At 44.3% G+C, this 23,192-nt stretch overlaps 1 protein-coding gene across 3 annotated transcripts in view; it reads right to left on the reverse strand.

Annotated features, from left to right (window-relative positions):
• The window catches only part of slc24a3 (solute carrier family 24 member 3), a 466,872-nt gene that overhangs the window by 117,210 nt on the left and 326,470 nt on the right, over positions 1–23,192 (reverse strand). For 2 of the 3 annotated variants that reach the window (XM_070888803.1, XM_070888805.1), the window contains exons 5-6: positions 15,391–15,475; positions 13,050–13,153 (exon numbers count right to left, since the gene is read on the reverse strand). The exons of the other annotated variant lie outside the window; for it this stretch is intronic. In XM_070888803.1, the coding sequence (XP_070744904.1) occupies positions 13,050–13,153; positions 15,391–15,475 (189 nt within the window). The remainder of the gene's footprint in view (positions 1–13,049; positions 13,154–15,390; positions 15,476–23,192) is intronic. 3 annotated transcript variants of the gene reach the window in all.

The following is a 23,192-nucleotide window of genomic DNA, read 5'->3' on the forward strand; positions in this document are numbered from 1 at the left end:
CCAGTTCCAAGCAACCGCACCTAATAGTTCGACTGTTGCAAAATCTGCATTTTGGTATAAAGAGGGTGATTCATAATGCAAAGGAGCATTACGGTTGGCAGCGAGAGGATTCAAACACATTTCACAGAAATTAAAGGGCATGATGTAAGTTTATCGATTACCAACTTTACTAACGTATGACAATTAAACAATGCAAGTTCTAGAAAGGCAATTGTAAAATGCATGTACTCTATCATGAGCTGTAATTCATTATTTATACCAGGTCAATTTTCATTTCTATTGATCCAAACAGTACATTGGGCTAGATTTTCCGGTCATTTGCATCAGGGTTTCGCCCCGGAGCGGCATGAAAGGCGGCAGTGAGGTCTCTCGCGCCCGTCGGTCCCGATTTGCGACGGCGCTGAGTAGCACCACCGGGAAGAGCTGCGCGGGTGTGCAGCGCCTCTCGTTGCGATTCCGACGGTAGTTTGGACTTTCCCCCGATCCGTCTGCCTGGAAGTGCGCCTGCAATGATCGCCTGGGAAACCAGAGTGGTCCAGCCATGCCATCGGCGGCGAGGAAGTGCGAAGCGCGAGTGTTTGTTCTTTTAATTTTTGTAGTCATTTGTGTTGTGGTGGTGTGGGCAATGTTTTTTTTAAAGTCCCCCCCTGCCCTCGCCGCCCTCTCTCGGAGAGCACACGGCCCGGCAGTTTAGTTCGTGAATTTCCCAATCCTTGCGCCACGGAAAGTGTACAACGCCTCCCTTCGCACTGCGCACCCTGACACAGAACCCAGATGCCAAGAATTCCTTACCAAAGTGCAAACTATTCCCGGCCGGCAACTTACCCGTCCCGCCTCTGTTTGCGCTCCAAAACCGAAAAGCCTAAAATCCAACCCATTGTTCCCAAATTGACATGTCTGTCCTCTGGAAGCTTCACTGCCTCATTTTAACATGGATCAGTTTGGATTCACAGCTGCTTTATTTGTCCCTATTCCCATCATAGCTCAGGTACAGCAGTCTAAATGCGATCCCGTAAAATAACTTTGAACAGGTGGACCATCGCACACACCCAGTGGTCATATCCGAGGCTCTCAGATGAGTAGCAGCTTGGCTCTTGTTCATTGTGCGTGACATTAAGGCTGCTCAAGAGATCTCCACTTGTGAGTCTTAACAGCCATCAACAATGCTGTTTGTGGAAACCTGCAGTGCAGAAATTGGCTGCTGTGTTTCCTACATTGCAACAGTGACTACACTTCAAAAGTACTTCATTAGCTGTAAAGCACTTTGTGACATCCTGAGTTTACGAAAGGTGGTATATAAATGCAGGGACTTTATTTCTATGAGTTATGTTGTGAACCTTCCTTTACAAGGTGCTGATAACAGGATGCCCATATAAACCACGTTACCAGGATGATAATGCCTCTTTAAGTAATCTCTTAAGTTTCTAGAAATCAGGGAAGGAAAAGAATTGCTGTGCCAGCAACAGAACAAAAAGTGTATTGTTACCCAGAGGAAAATTAGATGAGGTAATACAAAATATGCTGGCTAGCGTAAGAACATCACAGCATAAAACTCTCATCGATGTTTCCTACCAATTAAGTGCAAATCAGATTAGATACATCTAATCTAGATAATTAGCGATATTGTTAAATCGGTCCCACAGGCACAACTTTCCACCACAATGTCTGATGAGCATAAAGAGCCTGGAGCAATCTGCTCGCATTCAATTTATTTCAGACATACAATTTAACGAAAACACCAATACCTTTATTGGCCGTTAAAATTGTTCCAACACTTCAGATTGGCAACACTGCATCTGAACCACCCGAGATCCCGTTTGTTTACCTGGAATACAACCATTCTCCTTTTCTTTCTGTTTGATAGCGCTAGTTGATTTGCCACAAAATCAATGGGTCAATCCTTTATTGCAGCAAATGTCCCCAAAAAGTGTGTTATCATGCAAAGTGTCAGTTATCATCCACAGCCAAGTAGGAGCGAATTAACACTCAACCTCTGTGCACATTAATCACCTACAGTACCTATTTTCAGCTTCCTAATGTGAGAATGGATGACAGCAAATAGCAGCTGCTTGCACGTTCTAGGCTCTGATGCAGCAATGGATTCAATAGACAGAAAGTGGCAGATTGAGAGTCGATCACGATTTGAAAATAGCAGCGGGAATGATAGTAATCGTGAAGTTGTGGTGAACTCGAGTGGTCCGCTGACCACTTTGCTGTCAATAAATGTGCGACTGTGCCAGCAGCCAGGACCTGAACCTAGCTGTGTTACTGAAACCCTCCATGGCCCTGCCCCTTCCTATCTCTATAATCAATCAGGCCAGCATCCCCAGCATCGAAGCACTGACCGCACTCGACCAGCTCCGCTGGGCGGGCCACATTGTTCGCATGCCCGACACGAGACTCCCAAAGCAAGCGCTCTACTCGGAACTCCTACATGGCAGGTGAGCCCCAGGTGGGCAGAGGAAACATTTCAAGGACACCCTCAAAGCCTCCTTGATAAAGTGCAACATCCCCACCGACACCTGGGAATCCCTGGCCCAAGACCGCCCAAAGTGGAGGAAGAGCATCCGGGAGGGCACTGAGCACCTCGAGTCTCGTCGCCGAGAGCATGCAGAAAACAAGCGCAGGCAGCGGAAGGAGCGTGCGGCAAACCAGTCTCCCCATCCACCCTTTCCTTCAACCACTGTCTGCCCCACCTGTGACAGAGATTGTAATTCTCGTATTGGACTGTACAGTCACCTAAGAACTCACTTTTAGAGTGGAAGCAAGTCTATGTCTATGATGATGATGATGATGATGAAGATTCTCCTCCAGCCCCACAGCCACCGAGATGTCTGCGCTCCTCTAATTCTGCCCTCTTGAGCATCCTTGATTGTAATCGCTAAACCATTGGTGGCCGTGCCTTCTGTTGTCTAGGCTCCGAGCTCTGGAAGTCCCTGCCTAAACCTCTTCACCTCTCTCCTTCTCTTTCCTCCTTCAGGATGCTCTTTAAAACATACCTCACCTGCGCTAATTTCTACTTATGCGGCTTGGTGTCATTTTTATCGCATAACACTCCAATGAAGCGCCTTGGGACGTTTCACTACGTTAAAGGCGCTATATAAATACAAGTTGTTGTTGTTTCTGCACGATCCCCATTGAGTCAAATGAAGATTTTCTGCAAGTTGATTATAGCAATTAAGATAAACGCATGATTTTAGCTGAATCCAGCCTTTCCCCATAACTATAATCTCTCATTCCTGGTATCATTCTCAATTAATCTACATTGTATCTTTTTCAATGTTCGAATATCCTTCCTTAATGGGGAGTCCAGTGCTGCATGCAATTAACCAATGTCTTGCACGAATGCAACATCACTTCTTTGTTTTTGTATTCCATGCCCATGTGTGTCTAAAACCCAGAACCCTATTGGGCTTTTTACTCCTGCACTCTTTATGAGATACAAGACTTTATAAGATTTTTTTAGGGTAAAATATTCATCTTCAAAGCTCCAGGCAAATAATTATGGGCAGTGTGCACCCTTTTATCAAATGCACACTTTCAGTTCTATTGAAGACAAATATTTAGCTTTATGTATCTGCATGCCAAGACCTCTCTCTTCTTTCACTCTGTGAAGACTCCTAAGGACCGAAATTGCCCTCAGCGGGAAATTGGGGCGGGCACTTTGAATCAACCGGAAATTTGCCGCCCGGCGGGAGTCTGAGAGACGAGCTGGAAAATCGGCTCTTGAACTCTGACACTGCCTCCCGGCGCTTTGGGACGCTGTTTGAGGCTGTGTAGGGCGGGTTTGCAAGGGAGAGGGGTGATGACATCACTTGAAGGGTAGGGACGCTGCGAGGCCGATGTGGAGCCCACTGGGCCACCAGGGAGGGATTCGGCCAGGCCAGTGGCCCGGCACCCAAGAGGGGGTGGCAGACTGCCTGTTGGTGGCCCGGCCAAACTAGCAGCCAACATTGTCGGGCCGTCATTTAAAACAAAATGGCAGCCGCGGCAGTGTGCCCTCCCCGTTAAGGGCGACCACACCACCCAGCCACTGGCAGCTTCATGCCTTGCGAAGTTGTCGGGGGCACCGCCCAGCGGTGACTGCGCTCCCATGGGGCAATTTCCCCCGCAGAGCGGTAAGGGGTCGCCACCGGGCGGTAAGGGGTCAGCGTGCCAGGCAGAAACACGGGGCGTAGCGGAAACCTGTTCCAGCCGCTTGCGGCTCGGGGGCAATTGCGGCTGCCCAATGTGCAGAAAGGCCTTACCGCCTCTTTGGAGGTGGTAACGGGCCTTAAAGGCTGTGGTAATTTCTCCTCTCCCCGCTCCCGACTGTTTAGTGTATATTTTCTTTCACTTCCTCTTCCCCCCACAATGTACTTCATATTTTTCTGTATTGACCTGCAACTGCCACCTAACTGCTCATTCAGCTATCCCATCACCTCCTGTAAATCTTCTTCACAGTTTACCAAGACCCGGTGTCAGAAAACATCAGTATCATTCCTCTTTTGCCTATTTCTAATATTAATGGAAAACAAACAAGCTCCTGCACAGATCCATGGGGCAGCATCACTAACTACCTCCCACCAACTGCAAAACATCCATTTAGCCTTATTCTTTGCTTTCTGACCCTACCCAGTTCACTCTCAGCAATATCCCTATTCATCATCATCATCATCATCATCACCATAGGCAGTCCCTCAAAATCGAGGAAGACTTGCTTCCATTCTAAAAGTGAGTTCTCAGGTGGCTGTACAGTCCAATACAGGAATTACAGTCTCTATCACAGGTGGGGCAGACAGTTGTTGAAGGAACGGGTGGGTGGGGAGTCTGGTTTGCCGCACGCTCCTTCCGCTGCCTGCGCTTGTTTTCTGCATGCTCTCGGTGACGAGACTCAAGGTGCTCAGCCCCCTCCCGGATGCTCTTCCATAATTTGGGCGGTCTTGGGCCAGGGATTCCCGGGTGTCGGTGGGGATGTTGCACTTTATCAAGGAGGCTTTGGGGGTAATATCCCTATTACTACCAGAAGAACAATGGGCTTGATATACTTCAGCCAAAGTTCCTGTTCCCAATAGCTACCCTTTGGGCTCTGCATGTGTAAACATGTTGGCTGAGGACAATTTAAGGCTTTGCTCTGATGACCCCATAGCAGAACAGTCCATACACAAATGTCGGGCAACACCTGTGAACCATGCCCCCAAAAAATTGACATTTTCAGAAGAGTAGGGCAGAAAAATTGCGGAGTGGGTCCACTGACATTTCATGGCATCATAGACTAGAGCCAAGATTTGAGGCCACTATCTCTTCTGCCCAACCATAGAAGATTCTTTGAATGGATTCTCGTTAATGTTCATTATTTTATTTTGATGACATTTGGTGGTAATTAATTAAAAATTATGGACAAACTGTGACTTGCTTGGGTTGATTACCATTAGACTTAATTCAACGTGTCATCTTTTAGAATCCATTTTCTGGTCTGCATTGATTATTTTATTAATATTTTTAATGACCTAAAGTATAATTTATCAAGGATAGAATCTTATGGCATGTTAATTTCTCATGATGTCTTAATTTACATAATTTAAAGAATTCAACGTTGGAAAGCAATATAAAATTGGGTGCCATTTTTGCAAGTTATTAACATGATCAATTTTATGGTCTGAATTAATGCAGCGATATAATTAAATGAAGCCATATCATTTCCTGTATCTTTAAAATGGCTCTGTAATAAAATCTGCATTGGGTTAGATTAATCAGTTGTCCTTTAAATAGGAACATTGCTGTGAGAGGGTCTTAAAATGCAAAATTACATCTTCATCTAGATTTCTGCTGTAACCTAAGAATATTTAGGCAATGGCAGAAATCCTGGTTTCACTTGCTGGCTACACTCTCATGGGAATGTTCATTTTTTAAATTCATTCATTGGATGTGGGTGTCGCTGGCAAGGCCAGTATTTATTGCCCATCACTAATTGCCCTTGAGAAGGTGGTGGTGAGCCTCCACCTTGAACCGCTGCAGTCCGTGTGGTGAAGGTACTCCCACAGTGCTGTTAGGGAGGGAGTTCTCTCACAGTGACAATGAAGGAATGGTGATATATTTCCAAGTCGGGATGGTGTGTGACATGGAAGGAAATTTGCAGTTGGTGGTGTTCCCATGCACCTGCTGCCCTTGTCCTACTAGGTGGCAGAGGTCGTGGGTTTGGGAGGTGCTGACAAAGACCCTTGGCAAGTTGCTGCAGTGCATCTTGTAGATGGTACACACTGCAGCCATGGTGTTCCAGTAGTGGAGGGAGTGAATGTTTAAGGTGGTGGATGGGGTGCCAATCAAGCGGGCTGCTTTGTCCTGGATGGTGTCGAGTTGTTGGAGCTGCATTCATCCAGTCAAGTAGAGAGTATTGCATCACACTCCTGACTTGTGCCTTGTAGATGATGGAAAGGCATTGGGGAGTCAGGAGGTGAATTACTCGCTGCAGAATACCAGCCTCTGACCTGCTCTTGTAGCCACAGTATTTACGTGGCTGGTCCAGTTAAGTTTCTGGTCAATGGTGACCCACAGGATATTGATGGTGGGGGATTTGGTGATGGTAATCCCGCTGAATGTCAAGGGAGGTGGTTAGACTCTCTTGTTGAAGATAGCCATTACCTGGCACTTATCAGCCCAAGCCTGAATGTCGTCCAGGTCTTGCTGCATGTGGGCATGGACTGTTTCATTATCTGAGGAGTTGCAAATGGAACTGAACACTGTGGCTTCCTGGATCTGTGCAGAGCTGCTGCTTTGTGCCCTGGTTTCCCGTGTTTCCTGGCTCTCAGTGCGGAGAGGGAGTCAGGCCGGAGTTTTGCAGCCGGAGCGTGGCAGAGACGTTCAGGTGTCATCAGGACCCGGTAAGTCTAGGGACGGCGTGACCTCTCGGGTCCGGCACCAGTCAGGTCCCAAGGGTGCCGGACTAGAGAGGTACAACCTGTATAGCTGTGCTCTGAACCATCATTATGCCAACAGGGTCAGGCGAGGCAGGATTGAGCTGCTTTCCGAATGGGGTGCAGCGGGAAAATATCACAGGAGATTTTGATTTCTGAAACTGTGGGCAGTCTCTTAGACTATTGATGCCATTTGTATGTCCTGTATATGATAAGAAGTTTGAACTGACCTATGCCATACCTGTTCCAGCCTATAGATACTTTGACTAATGTTAACTAGAACATGACAAAATCTTTCTCTGAACCTCCAAGGAAACAGTTCAAAACTAAGTTGATTTACTCCTGAACGAGCAACTACAGAATCGACAGCCATCAAGTGACCGCAAGCTGCTCATGCTCTGTGCAATGTCTGAACATAGGTGTTATGGGAAAGATCAAAAAGTAGCAAAGGGAGAAAAGAGTGCAAGCCTGTTTATGGGGTGCTACCTCGTACAACATGGAATTAGTCTGTATAAAGGAAAGGTAATGATAGACCTGAATTCTTTTCAGGTCCAATGTAGGACAGAACATGTTGCGAGGAGCTAGAATTTGTGACACACATTTTTCATAATGTACTGCACCCGATTTCATATATGATACTTTGGAACACTATTCCATAAAATAACTAAACAAATACACAGACAGGTCAAAAGCCAAAGGAGCAGATTAGCAGCGGAGACTTGCCTGTCTGCCTTTGTGCTACTATTATTGTAAAAGAAGTGACACGTTTTAATTGACTTGTCAATGTGCCTTGCAGGAGTAAGTGCACTGGACGTGCCAATCAATTCGAGAGTTGGGAAGGGTGACCAAGTCCGAGACACAATGGAGCATTAAGTGACCAAGTCCGAGACACAATGGAGCGCAGCAGAGAAGCAATGCAAAACTCTGGCCAGAAATGCGTAGTGGTCTGCAAAATGTGTGCACTTTTAGAGATACAAGTAATGCAAACTCAAAAAGAAACATTAAAGTGGAACAGGATTTGGTTGTGATTACTGAAAAGTCACTAAATGTATCCAGTCAATGTGAAGCTATTATTAACCAATGAGATCAATGATGAAGTGGCGGGATGTAATCAAGACATTCGATTCCAAGTTGTTAACAAGTTTTCACACTTTGTAAATCTATATATGTAAGATGGGATTTATTTTAGTGGCAGGTGCAATCAGTGACATAGACAGTGTTGTTGCTTCACCGGCTGTGTCTCAGCAGACTGCTTCACTTCAGCAGATGACAAATCCCCATTTACAGAATCATGTGCCGTTGAGTCAATGCAAGGACGTACTTCGCAACATTGTCATTCTCACCACCCATAACAAAAGTACATTGCTGATACTGTCACTGCAGGAGTGACGCAGACTGTAAGGTACCTTGCAAGTTGCACAGGTGAACATATCTTTTCCTTTGCCAATCAATGGGTTGAAACAGTGTAAAATGGCTGCCGGTCTTGCTAAATTATAATTGTTAGCAGAATTGATTGAAAGAGTTTAGCATTTTATCGTTAGATAGAAATCATAAAATAATAGATGTCTCTAATTTTCCAAATTATATTTATAGTCTTAAATCTTAAAATCTGTAGCAAAGATCCGAGCGGGGCTGAAAGGCTGAAGATGCCAACTTTTATTGTCTTGTGCAATACAATCATTGCATACCATTTCAACAATGTCTAATAACTTAGCCTTAAAATATTTTACTTGTAAATTTTAACACGCTTACCCATATAAATCCCTGCATGTTCCTACTGGATTGGATTTGGTCTCGAGATGAAATGTGGCAACTTGTAACACTGTGCAATCTAAACCTTTCATCTGATGCTGGCTAGGATAAAAACGTACTAACATAGTGCAATCTTATGTTATCTCTGAGTAATTCACATTGTTACTGGTGCTCTTCAAAGAGCAACCAGAACTCAAAACCCATAGAACAGTGAATTTAACAGGGTCACTGCGATAGGCTTCACTTTAAGAATGCAGGATTATTTTCATTTATTTCAAATTGAAGAACCAAGGTGAAAAGCCAAGGCTCATTGAACAGGCACCACCAATGTTGAAGAAAATATGATGGGTAGATCTTTTTATCTTTACCACCTAGATGCTACGCATCGCCTGGGCAGAGGCAAAAGCAAGCAGGGTGGTTCGCAAGCACCTTATAGAATCATAGAATGGTTACAGCACTTAAGAAGGGCATTCGGCCCGTCAAGCCCGTGCCAGCTCTCTGGAAGAGCACCTCAGCTAGTCCCACTCCTCCGCCCTTTCCCTGTAGCCCTACAAAAGCTTTCTTTCAGGTACTTATTCAACTCACTATTGAAAGTCGTGATTGAGTCTGACTCCACCACCCTTTCAGGCAGTGCATTCCAGATCCTAACCACAGGCTGCCTAAAATAGTTTTTCCTTATGTCGCCTTTGGTTCTTTCGCCAATCATCTTAAATCTGTGTCCTCTGCTTCTCGACCCTTCCGCCAATGGGAATTGTTTCTCTCTATCTACTCTGTCCAGCCACCTCTCATGACTTTGAACACCTCCATCAAATCTCGTCTCAACCTTCTCTGCTCCAAGGAGAACAACCCCAGCTTCTCCAGTCTATCCACGTAACTGAACCTACAGACCCCGCTGGATTTTCCTACTATTATTTTTAATTGAAGGAAAGTCCGATGGGACTGATGGAATGCCATCTACCCTGCCGGACTTTCCCTTCCTGTGCAATTGTCAAGACGATGCTCAATATCCAGGCGGTAAAGAAGAACATTTACCCTGGTGAATGAGGAACTATAGATGCAGGGAGGTGTAGAGCACATAGGATGGTGTGCTTGCAGCTTGGAGCAACAAGGAGGATCACTGGCCCAAGTGGAATCAGAATTTAAAACCAAAAAAGAAACAGCTTGCATATATATGGCACCTTTCATGACCTCAAGATGTCCCAAAGTGCTTCAATAAAATACTTTTGAAGTGTAGTCAGTGTAAGGAAATACAGCAACCAAAAATGTGCACAGCAAGATCCCACATACAGCAATGAGATAAATGATTAGAAAATCCATTTTTTCAAATGTTAGTTGAGGGATAAATGTTAGCCATGACAAGGAGATCACCCCATTCTCTTCTTCAAATAGTACATGGGGATCTTTTATGTCCTCCTAGGAAGAGCCTCAGTTTACCCAAAGGATGGAATCTCTTGACACTGCAGCATTCCCTCAGTACTGCACTGACTGGAGTGTCAACCTAGATTATGTGCTCAAGTCTTTGGAGTGTAGTTTAAGAAAACAACCTTGTGACTCAGGTGAGCGTGCTGAAGGCTACACCCAGGAGGAAGCCATTTGCCTATGACCCCTACTGCTTGGAGCTAATGACACTAATCACAGTTCTCTGTCTTATTCCCACATTCTTTTATATTGTTCCTTCCTTTTGCAATCCTTACCAATTTCACTTTAATTTAATGTTATAGTCTCTGCCTCAATAGCCACTTGTGGTAAAGTATTCCACGTTATTTCATAGTTTGCCATGCCTCCTAGTTTGGTATTAGCAAAATATATCATTCTTCTTACACCAGTGTACAAATCATTTATATTAAATGGAAAACAAAATCCATGGGGTCATCACCACCCACATCCCACCAGTCCGTTCAGCCTTACTTGTTGTTTTCTGACCACTAGCCATCTTTCTACTAATACAGCTACTTTTTCTTTAACACCATGTGCCATAATCTTCATAGCAACCCTTTTATAAGAACATAAGAAATAGGAACAGGAGTAGGCCATACGGCCCCTCGAGCCTGCTCCGCCATTCAATAAGATCATGGCTGATCTGATCATGGACTCAGCCCCACTTCCCCGCCCGCTCCCCATAACCCCTTATCATTTAAGAAACTGTCTATTTCTGTCTTAAATTTATTCAATGTCTCAGCTTCCACAGCTCTCTGAGGCAGCGAATTCCACAGATTTACAACGCTCAGAGAAATAATTTCTCCTCATCTCAGTTTTAAATGGGCGGCCCCTTATTCTAAGATCATGCCCTCTAGTTCTAGTCTCCCCGATCAGTGGAAACATCCTCTCTGCCTTGTCAAGCCCCCTCATAATCTTATGTTTCGATAAGATCACCTCTCATTCTTCTGAATTCCAATTAGAGGCCCAACTTACTCAACTTTTCCTCATAAGTCAACCCCCTCATCTCCGGAATCAACCTAGTGAACCTTCTCTGAACTGCCTCCAAAGCAAGTTTATCCTTTCGTAAATATGGAAACCAAAACTGCACGCAGTATTCCAGGTGTGGCCTCACCAATACCTTATATAGCTGTAGCAAGACTTCACTGCTTTTATACTCCATCTCCTTTACAACAAAGGCCAAGATTCCATGTGGCACCTCATTAAAATGCCTTCTGAAAATCCATACACACAACATCCACTGCATTGCCTTTATATTTCTTTAAATAATGTAATTAGTCAAGCACGAGCCCTTCGGTTTAGTTTTTGTGGTGAAGCTTTGGACTTCCAGTGTTCCGAGCTCCAATCCCAGCTTCAACTCGGATTTGTTCTCACTTGCTCTTGTGGGGAAGTTCCAGGACATCTTTTGAAAAGGACAGAATGGGAAGGACAAGGCCAGTCGTATCCTGCAGAGATGTGATGCTTACAGCCCAGCAGAGCCAGCTGCAGGCACTCACGAAATTGCCAACTGTGGGGGTGGGAACTAGTCTGATGGTAATCAAGGAGACACAGAATAGACCTGTCCATTCACAACTGACAGATAAAAATCGCTTTAACTAACATTCTGCAGGAATTTATAGATCACAATCGGCCTCTCCACTACTTTTATCTCAACGTATAATGCCAACACCTGGAATTTAACAGTCAGGTGACAATGTTTTTGCAAACAAGATAAGCAACAGTTGAACAATAGGCCCATCACTTTCACAAATATCCCAAATGCTCAATAATGGCGATACCAATGACTGAACTGTTGCCCCTCATGTACTGTAAAACTCCACCATTCAGTGAAAACTACCTCCATTTGTGGCAAAATGGAAAGATCAGTGTAGAATACATTTGTTAACATCCTTTATATTTGATCGTTTTTTTTCTGTGAGCAAAAGTGTTGCCACTTTCAAAAAGTCTAAACAAATTGCTGCCATCCAGTGACACTATTCAGGCTCACACTTGGAAGAATGACAAGATGTATGCTGGTGTGTATTGGGTGAAGAATATCCCAGCTAAGTACCGTGAGAAGGGACAGGCTGGGTCGGGACAGCCCCAGTCAACCTTGTTGGGAACCTCCAAAATCCGAAGGCAGGAACTGCAGCCCATCGTTAGATTACAGGAAAGCCTCCAGCTCACACTAATCTAGCAGGCGATCGGCAACTATCTCATATAAGGAAACCACTTACTCCATCCAACATGGTCATGCCTGGTATTTCTTAACGAATTTTGTTTTGAAACTGTTTGAATCTAATCAATCTTCAGATGACAGCTTTGATCTGGAGACCAGATTGTTTAACCATATCCGAAATCGGAATGGCTGCTGCCAACGAACAGGAAGCGGCGCAGAAACATTCTGCGTATAACTAGCAGGTCCTAAACTTTAAAAATAAGGTTCACCACAACAGATGGAGCATCTGATAAGTGTTCCGGCTTACCGGCTTTTTCACCAGCCCGCTCCCTTCACGGCTTTTAAAAATGTTCCCGGTTTTCTCAACAAGCCATCTCCCGTCCCTTTTTTAACAAACCCACATCTTTGACGAACCAAACCTCATGAGCAGACCACTTCCGGTTCGTTGGCAGCAGTCGCGTACATCAGAAGTGCCTCAATTGGAAAGACGGTGGTGGACTTGCTGATTGTTTTCATATTGTCTATCATCTCACTACAGGTAACAATAGATTTCTTGCTTCCTCATCCTCTCCAAAGAGAAAAAAACAGCTCTTTTATCTGTTTTCATATGTCACATATCAATTAGCACAAACACCTTACAGCAGTTTCTGCTGCTTGCTCTTTTTTTTAAGTTTGTTCAACCAAGGCATGACTACCCAACTAATAACCAAGAAGATTCCGAACAACATGCACCAAGAGCTCGGGTTTTCTGATGCCGCACATGATGATCGTGCTAATTCCTTGCAGGTGACGGCAGGAGGTTTGCTTACCAGCCCTGAAAAAAGTCCGCACACTCCAATAATGCAGAGAATGTTGAACACTGCCGAGCCCACGATGGTTCCGACCCCTACATCGCCTTTTGTGATGAACACCCCTGAGAAATAGAAAGGGAATTATAAGCAGGGATATGAACTTTTGAGAACTGCAGTATCTTTGGGATGCCAGCTACACTGTGCATACAACAAAGACATAATAGCTTGAACTTTAAACACAATAGGGTAGATATTCGGAGTACTAAGCCACGGTGAGGTAGCTCTCATGTTGCGAGTGGACATTGGAGACTGTAAGTTTGTGATGCACACTTTCAGTGTCTGAGGTACCTTAATACAGGTGACAACTCCGATATTTCACCTTAATTGAGCTTCATTAAAATAGCAGCTTAACACCTTAGCTTAATTCCTCCAAAATGCTTCTTAAATCATCTGAATAAATATACAACAACCAAATCCATGACAATTTGTAAAGATACTGTCTCACTAAAGCATGAAATCTGAATACCCAGTTTTCAAATGGCATACATATTGACAATTCTTCAACAAGGTTTTTCCATCAATGTAAAATTCTGCTTAGAAAGCTGAATGAGAGACAATGTCAAGAGACAGATAAATATTCAATAAAAATGACTCCATCTCCTGTGATATTGTACATGGGGAGTCAAGGCAAATCAGGGGAAGAGAGGTTAGAGGGCGTGAGATAATTGGATTAGGCCATGCAAACATGAGATTTTTACTAAGATATAAATTATCAAATAATGAGTCTCAATTTTAAAGTCATATGTTCGGTCTTTAATCATAACTAATAATATCAAATCAAACTCCAATATAAAAACCAAGAATGTATAACTTTAAAATTAGCAACTGGGAAAGCAGAGTTGGGTGGAGCATTGGAATTTGTCTGCAGTACAGGCTGAGAAGCTGAGAGATGCAAAGCTGAGGTGCCACAGCACCACCTCTGGTGGGTGGGTGTAATAGCAGTGTGACAGATTTACACAGTTTACATTGTAAATTCGTATATCCATATCTATAATGAAAAAAGATGATAAAATGCATGACAAAAGCATAATAATAAAAAATAATGTTTGACAGACAGATAGTAAGCGCAAACACAAGATTTTCATTGGCAAAAGAACCAGAGGCAAGATGAGGATTTTTTTTTTTAATGCAGTGAGTTATTATGATCTGGAATGCTCTGCCTGAAAGGGTGCTGGAAGCAGATTCAATAATGTTTCAAAAGGGAACTGGATAAATACTTGACGGGAAAAAATTGCAGTGCTATGGGGAAAAGGCAGGGGAGTAGGACTAATTGGGCAGCTCTTTCAAAGAGCAGGGACAGGCACGATGGGCCAAATGGCCTCCTTCTGTGTTGCATTCTTCTATGATTAATGATGTTTCCATATGGACTAGGAAGATCCGAGGTTCAATTTCTGGATTTTGTTGAATTAGCTGATTGCAGTCAGATTAGTGGATGAGACACTTAACTGGCTCCATTGCCCCTTAGCCAAGCTAATGTCAGGGTTCCCATTCCTAATCATTACCCAGTGATCCTTGACAGAAACATTCTGCATGTGGACTGGGCTCAGTGGTGATGGCCATACGGACAAACACCCTGCCGAGGCTCACATAGAGTGGGCACTGGATGTGCAGCAGAAGGCAACCAGTACCCACTGGACAATGACCCAGCAAGAGTCACAGCATCAGCAATGGAGAAGAGAGAATATTCTGTCTGTTACACATACAAACACCTCACAGTCAAGTGCCAAAACAGTACAAACAGCAACTTAGCAGATCCCTCAATTTAAAGGAAGAATCGTGCAGATCCCTTTCATGGTACACAAGCACATTTTGTTGATCAGTCATTAATCTGTACTAATTCTTGGCACAAAGTGACACATGATTTTCTCAACCTCCACAAATAAAAACAAAAAGATTCGAGTGGGACAGGATCAGAAATATATAACAAGGCCATAACTGTTTCAATAAAGTTGGATGCTACAAAACTCAGTGCTGATAGTGCTGGCAACAAGCAAGACCGCACTGGAAGATCTGAGCTAACGGGTGGCTCCTGGGCTCAAGAGCAGCACCTCAATAAGAGGTACATCTCATTCTAAACTCACCCCTGTGGAACACAGAGGGAAAGTACGTGATTATGCATTTAACAGTGCTTCCCTTTAAAGTGAAGCCTTTGAATGTGCAACATGCAAAACAACAGCCATGCAAAAATTGATATCAGACAATTCACTGGAGAAATGAGTGATTAGCAAGGTGGCGATGAACAAATCAGGATTAACAAACTGCAGCCTTGCTTGTTTCACACTTGACTTGGATGGGTTACCTATGATGGAGGTGAAGAGCTCAGGGGCTGAGCTTCCAGCTGCCATGAAAGTGGCTCCAGCCACATCCTCACTGAGATGTAGCCGCTGCAGAACAGAAAGCAGAGAGAGAAAATATCAAAGGTAAGTCATCACCATGGCGATTACAATAGTGTTTACTCATCCTGAACAGATGCTCATTATTCATCTGTCTGACCTGTGAGCCAGTCTTCCTTCTTTACACTTCTTCCTCAATAGCACCTCAGAAACGCTTCTTCCTCAATAACACCTCCGAACACAAGGTCCTGTCTTAGAAACTGCCAGCTGGACATCTGCCCCTTGTTGGGATTTTTTCCTGAGCTCAATGTAAATTGTGGCAGCTTTTGGTTTTTGCTGTGGACTTGCATTCATTAGAAACTTCATTGAAACGGCCTAAACCCATTTCATTCCGAACACTGAAAGGGGCACTGCCATAGAAAGAAAGTGCAGCTGCTAAACTTAGCTTTTAAATTCGGGGTTGGGAGAAGAGCTCTTCACTTTTATTGTGGTGACATCACGTGGAGATGATACAACTTATATTGTGTGCCTTTGAGCAAATGAAAAGCAGGTCTTACTCACAAAGACAATGCTGTTTTTAAACACTGAGAAAAAGACTTTCATCCTGTCTACCAGTTGGAAGAGAACCAAGTCACCAGGGACGATAGCACAGTGCCAACCAGCCCAATCGCTTAGTTACCTTTTTCTACCTGATAAATCCAACAATCTTTCCGGAATAATTTATCCAAATGGATTCTGGAAGCAATTGTAAATCTATAATAAGGTTCACTGTGACTTTCATAATCTGATGGAAGCCAAACGACTATTCTCTTAAAAAAGGAGGCAGACAAAAAGCAGGAAACTATAGACCAGTTAGCCTAACATCTGTGGTTGGGAAAATGTTGGAGTCCATTACTAAAGAAGCAGTAGCAGGACATTTGAAAAAGCAAAATTCGGTCAGGCAGGGTCAGCATGGATTTATGAAGGGGAAGTCATGTTTGACAAATTTGCTGGTGTTCTTTGAGGATGTAACGAACAGGGTGGATAAAGGAGAAACAGTGTATTTGGTGTATTTGGACTTCCAGAAGGCATTTGACAAGGTGCCACATAAAAGGTTGGGGGTAATATATTAGCATGGATAGAGGATTGACTAACTAACAGAGAACAGAGAGTTGGGAGAAATGGTTCATTCTCTGTTAGGCAACCAGTATCTAGTGGGGTGCCGCAGGGATCAGTGCTGGGACCTCAACTATTTACAATCTATATTAACGATTTGAAAGAAGGGACTGAGTGTAATGTAGTCAAGTTTGATGACGATACAAAGATGGGAGGAAAAGCAATGTGTGAGGACACAAAAAATCTGCAAAAGAACATAGATAGGCTAAGTGAGTGGGCAAAAATTTGGCAGATGGAGTACAATGCTGGAAAGTGTGAGGTCATGCACTTTGACAGAAAATAAATCAAAGAGCAAGTTATTATTTAAATGGAGAAAGATTGCAAAGTGTCGCAGTACAGAGGAACCTGGGGGTACTTGTGCATGAAACACAAAAGGCTAGTATGCAGGTACAGCAAGTGATCAAGAAGGCCAATGGTATCTTGGGCTTTTTTTGCAAAGGGGATGGAGTATAAAAGCAGGGAAGTCTTACTACAGCTATATAAGGTATTGGTGAGGCCACACTAGGAATACTGCATGCAGTTTTCGTTTTGATATTTACGAAAGGATATACTTGCTTTGGAGGCAGTTCAGAGAAAGTTCACTAGGTTGATTCTGGGGATGAGGGGGTTAACATGAGGAAAGGTTGAGTAGATTGGGTCTCTACTCATTGGTATTCAGAAGAATGAGAGGTGATCTTATCGAAATGTATAAGATTATGAGGGGGCTTGAGAAGGTGGATGCAGAGAGGATGTTTCCACTGATGGGGGAGACTAGAACTAGAGGGCACGATCTTAGAGTAAGGGGCCACTCATTTAAAACTGAGATGAGAAGAAATTTCTTCTCTGAGAGGGTTGTAAATCTGTGGAATTCAGTGCCTCAGAGAGCTGTGGAAGCTGGGACATTGAATAAATTTAAGACAGAAATAGACAGTTTCTTAAATGATAAGGGGATAAGGGGTTATAGGGAGCGTGCGGGGAAGTGGAGCTGAGTCCATGATCAGATCAGCCATGATCTTATTGAATGGCGGAGCAGGCTCGAGGGGCCATATGGCTTACTCCTGTTTCTATTTCTTATGTTCTTATTGCTCCAGGATTCTTCAAATAATCAGCAATGCCAGGTTTCAGTTACAAACCACCCTGTTGTTCAAAGGGCCCATATTTTATTCTTGCAGAACAACATATTGACCAACACAATTTCTTGAAAATATAATGAATTTAAATGTTTCACTGCAGCAGTTGCATTTCTGATTTTGTTTTCAATTTATCGGACTGGTTAGACTGCAAGATTTCTCGCACTGAACCCATTAGGTACTGATCAGGCACCACTACATCCATTCTCTCCACAGATGTTTCCTACCAGCTGAGATTCCCAGCATTTTCTGTCTGCCTCCATATTGCCTTCATGAACCATGAACCCCAGCCAAACATTATTTCTATGCATTCCTCAATGGCCAGGAACCATGGCAAAAGAACGTTCCCGATAGCTCTTACCTACCATAAACAAATACCATTGCTTAATGTCCCTCACCAATCATGAATTGTAGCTAAAAACCATTTCCACTGACTATCTACCTTTCCTGACCTATAGTGTAAAAATCCAGTTCAATGGGAACAGTGCCATCATTATTTGACCAGGGGCCAGAAACGTATGACATGGTGCCATGGCATTTAAACACTGCTTACACAGCAATATGCTGTGTGTCGTGGCAACGTGCTCAAGTATATTTCTGTGCAAGGTTGAGTAAGGGGGGAAAAGGCAAAACAAGAGGGATGGTACCGAGCCTCAGCTTGGGGAAACACCTCCAGTTTTACCCTCCCTCCTTCCCTTTCAGTGCCAAAACTGTTTAATGTAGCCTCTTGAAAAGGTGTCAAGAGGGCGGACACAAGGGTCCCCTTCTCCTGTCTGCATGTGTTCCCTCTTGCTTTGAGCTAATTTGTCTTGCTAACAATGATGTTGAAAGTTTCTAGAACTTGTACAGTGACACCCAAGTGGCCATTTTGCATCGCAGTGTGTGTGCGTATACGAATGTGCATCATGCAGCTAGATTATGTTTGCAAGTTTTTTTTGCTGTGCAGCACTTTTGAGATGTCAGTGCAACGAGAGTTCTGGATGCTAGTTCCTGCTTGAATGTGTATGCTGCTGCAGTAAGGGCGTGCATGATGAGTCATGAAAGAGTTGTGAGGTTGCTTGATTGCTTAGCATCGCATAGTAGCAAATGTGCAACAGGTTGCCGAGCAACATTTTGCGGCTTGCATGCTCCGACCATCTATCTGGGATACAGTCCCGTTGGATAATTTCACCAAGGCAGCTTCCTTCATGTGTGCCATCTTCTTCCGCATTTGCTGCCAGATCCTGCAAACAGCATCGACTCTGGTCACCGTTTCCTTCCAGGTAGACTGCATTGCCCTTCTGAGGAGAGGGTACCATGGGGTGCCTAACATGGCTGTCCTCCTTGCACCCACCTCACAAGCAGCTATTCTACATTTACTGTACATCTGTTAACCCAGGGGTTTCCTGTGGCAGAATGCTTCATATCTTCTCTCGACGCTCAAGTTGCTGTCACAGAAGCTTAAATTTGACGACCTGGTGCAATGGTTGCTACGGGAGACCCACTTAAAGACAAGCAGCTGTTGGCTTTTCGACCCACTGGGCCATATTTAAATCACCTGATCCGGCATCACACTTCGATGTTCCACTGCCTGTAAAGTACAAATAAAAATATATCTTTTACCAAAAAAAACCCCCTCTACTCAGCCAGGCCAAGTCCCAAGATTGCAATGTCACCGGTTTGAGTGTGTGTCACACACTCAAACCTCGCCCAGAACCTCGCCCAGAGCCCGAAGTATCGGAGAGGGACACGAGTTCAATAAATAATCAGTTTATGACAGATCCACACAGCCTCCGCTTTTGGCCCCAAATTACCCATTGGAAGACTGGGCAATTAGTGAATAGGTCGTTGCAAGGTCAGGCGTCCGATGCCTGCATCAGCCGTGGTCCCAAATGATCAACTTGGAAAATAGGCAGTATAATGTAATGAGTGTTCTATATAAAGCAGATTCTGTAAATCCTCTCCAGCTATAGGTCAAGACGGACTGTTTTTAGAACTCTGAATCTCTGAGAAATGTGAATCCCTGATATAAAGCCAAATAAGTAAGTGAACCTTATAGCTTCAGTTGGATATGTGGCTTTGTATATTCTAATTTGTTACACATATGCCCACTCTGGCGGGCTATATTCCTGGGGGTGTCATCACATGGCTTCCTGCCTCCATCCAACCTGCCTCCACACTCCCGCCATTGGTCGTCCAACACCGTGGTGCCCCGCCTTCTCATCCAATTGGAAAGTGAACAGATTCTTCGTTAACCAATTGGATGATTGTCTTTTCTTCCCATCTCCAATATTTTTATAACTATTGATCAAAAGTGTTCAATTTTTTTTTTTTTTTAAAAGACCTACAATTCTTTTAATGCCCCTATGATTTTTCTCCTGGATTTGCTCACTGCAGTATCCTGGAGATGAATCTTTAATCCCTGGAGACTCCAGGACAGGTACGTTCAAATACCATAAAATCAAATTAATTTGGAAATGATTGTCATTCATCATTCATAGGCGGTCCCTCGAACGAGGATGACTTGCGTCCACATGAGTTCACAGATGTTTCAATGAAGGACCCGATGTTCCAATCCTGAACTCCAATTGCGGGGTGGAAGATGCCTGTGCATGGATTTTTTTAACGTGTGGTGACCGTTGCACATTAGCCACCACATGGGCTTGACAGAGCTCGGCCTTTATCCAGTGGCAAGGGTTGAACCAGGACGACTGGAGACCTGCTCTGCTGCATGGACCTAGTGCATACACATATCGCAGTGTAGACTGGCCCGTGCTAACCCTGGGCCCTCGGCTCTTCTAGGCCCTGTACCCTCATTCGCCGCACCTCCGCCACGAACTCTCGCCGCTCCTCCGCCACAAACATTCGCTGCACCTCCGCCACGATCACCCACCAAATCTCAGCCACGATCCCTCATCCGCCCCGATCAGTCGTCGCAAGTCCGCCATGACCTTCCTGCTCCTCCGCTGTACCAGGGCCCCGCCGATGCTTCTGCCCACGCTCCAAACGGCGACCTGGGTCCTGATGATATCACCCAGTCGCCCACCTCAAAGCCGTCGCAAAATTGTGTCGGCTCGCACTGGAAGCTGCAGTGGCTCGCTCCAGCTGTTATACTCCAGACTTGCGGTGGTGTCCTCTCGCAGGTCAGGGTGGCCCACGATTGTAACAGTGCATCATATAACACAGCCACAGAGTGCTGTACAGATCCTCAGAGTGTTCAGTCCAGTAAACTACAAGCTCTAATGTTCGATGCTTTTCATACCGGGAGGCTGTTTTCGGGCGTTCGGTCATCGTCGTCTTGATGACATTAGCTGGCAAGTTCTCGGTGAACTGGCACACACAGGGAGCCCACGTGTAGGTTGCCATTAGCTTCATTCTATGTTTCTATGGCATCTGCCTGGAATTTCTCAAGGACCAGGGCCCAAATGGACAGGTGTACACCTCCAACACGAGCATGGTCAAAGACACAATCCAGAGAATACCGCCATCCCCAAGCAATAGCGACCGTTTCGCTCGACTGCTGGAAGTGGGGGCCAGCAGAAGCATCCAGTGCGGCTACAGGAAGGAGTACGTGCCACAGTGATACCTTTTCCCTGTAGTCAAAACAGACATTCATTTACAAACTCAATTATAGGTATGGATATTTTGTGTAAAAATAAGATGTTTCAGGTTTTATTTAATTGCTGATAAATGAGCTTGCAGTTAAAATTATTTTCCTATCTATTTTAAGAGTGATAATGTTATGAAGTGTGAGCTGTGAAGTTATCGAAGATTTAGTGAAATAACACCGTAATTGCAATATCTACAAATTTCTCACACATACCAAATTTGTTTGGGCTAAAAAAAACATTCAGCCCTTCAACTGAGATTGCCTAAATTAATTCTACTTACATTTAGAGCCCTTCCAGCCAGCCAGAATTTCACATCCTCAGTCTGAGCTGGATTAAAACCCAGGCACTGCAGGTGAAAGGCGTGTTCAAACCCTTGACCCCTTCAAGTTCCCGAGTTCATTAATGCACAATAATCTTGGTTAAGATTAAAACACAATACCTGTTATAGATGTGTTTAGCAGATTTTGAAACAGCTTCTGTGAAATGATCTTCATTTAGTGAACGGGTGACCTCTAGTGCCAGGAAAATGCTACATTTTTCTTTCATTAACAAAGAAAGGACTTGCATTTATATAGCACCTTTCACATCCTTACAATGACCCAAAGTGCTTCACAGCTAATTAATTACTTTTGATGTGTAAACATTGTTCTTATGGAGGCAAACTCGGCAGCCAATTTGCAGATTGGTTCCATAAAGATAAAACGTCCTTGCATTTATATAGTGCCTTTAACACAGGAAAACATTCCATGGTGCTTCACAGAAGCGATTATCAAACAAAATTTGAAACTGAGACACATAATGTGATATTAGGACAGGGTGACCAAAAGCTTTGTCAAAAAGATAGGTTTGAAGAAGCATCTTAAAGGAGGAGAGGTAGAATTGGAGAGGTTTAAGGAGGGAATTCCACAGCTTAGGGCCTCGGCAAGAGAAGGCATGGCACCAAATGGTTGAGCGATCATAATTAGGGATGCTCAAGAGGCCAGAATTGGAGGAGCGTAGAGATCTTATGAGGTTGTGGGGCTGGAGGAGGTTACAGAGATAGAGAGGGCATGTAGTAATTTGAAAACAAATGGGACTTGGTGCGAGTTAGGACATGGGCAGCAGAGTTTTGGACGAGCTGAAATTTACAGGTGGGAGGCCAGCCGTGAAAGCATTTGAATAGCCACATCTAGAGTTAGCAAAGACATGGACAAAGATTTCAGCAGCAGATGAGCTGAGGCAGGGGCAGGGGCAGGGACGGGTGATGTTACGGAGGTGGAAGTAGGTGGTCCTGGTGAGGGAGAGGAAATGGGGTTCCAAACTCCGCTCGGGGTCAAATCGTTTGTCAAGCTTGAGAGCAGCCTGGTTCAGCCCGACTGTGGCCAAGGAGAGGAAAGGAATCAGTGATAGGGAACATAATTTGTGGTGAGAGAGGTGGTGAATGAGACAAATGAGCAGATAATGTGTTTTGGGGATATTGGTTGAGGGATAAATATTACCCAGACACTGGGAGAACTTCCCTGCTTCTTTGAATAGTACTATGGGATCTTTTACATCCACCTGAGAGAGCAGATGGGGTCTTGGTTTAACGTCTGATCTGAAAAACAGCACCTGCAACAGTGCAGCACCCTCTCAGTACGGCACTGGAGTGTCAGCCTATGTTACGTGCTCATGTCGCTGGAGTGGGGCTTGAACCCACAACCTTCTGATTCGGAAACAAGAATTATAATAGAAGTCTATAGGTTAAGATTAAGTAATGCAAAGAACAAATTGCCTCCATTTTGTGCTGTACAATTCTATGATCCTACATAAGAACATAACATAAGAAATAGGAGCAGGAATAGGCCATTTAGCTCCTTGAGCCTGCTCCACCATTCTATAAGATCATGGTTGATCTGATCCTGGCCTCAACTCCACTTCCCCGCCCGCTCCCCA

Source organism: Pristiophorus japonicus, chromosome 9 (genome assembly GCF_044704955.1).
Source record: "Pristiophorus japonicus isolate sPriJap1 chromosome 9, sPriJap1.hap1, whole genome shotgun sequence".
Lineage (NCBI taxonomy): Eukaryota > Metazoa > Chordata > Chondrichthyes > Pristiophoridae > Pristiophorus > Pristiophorus japonicus.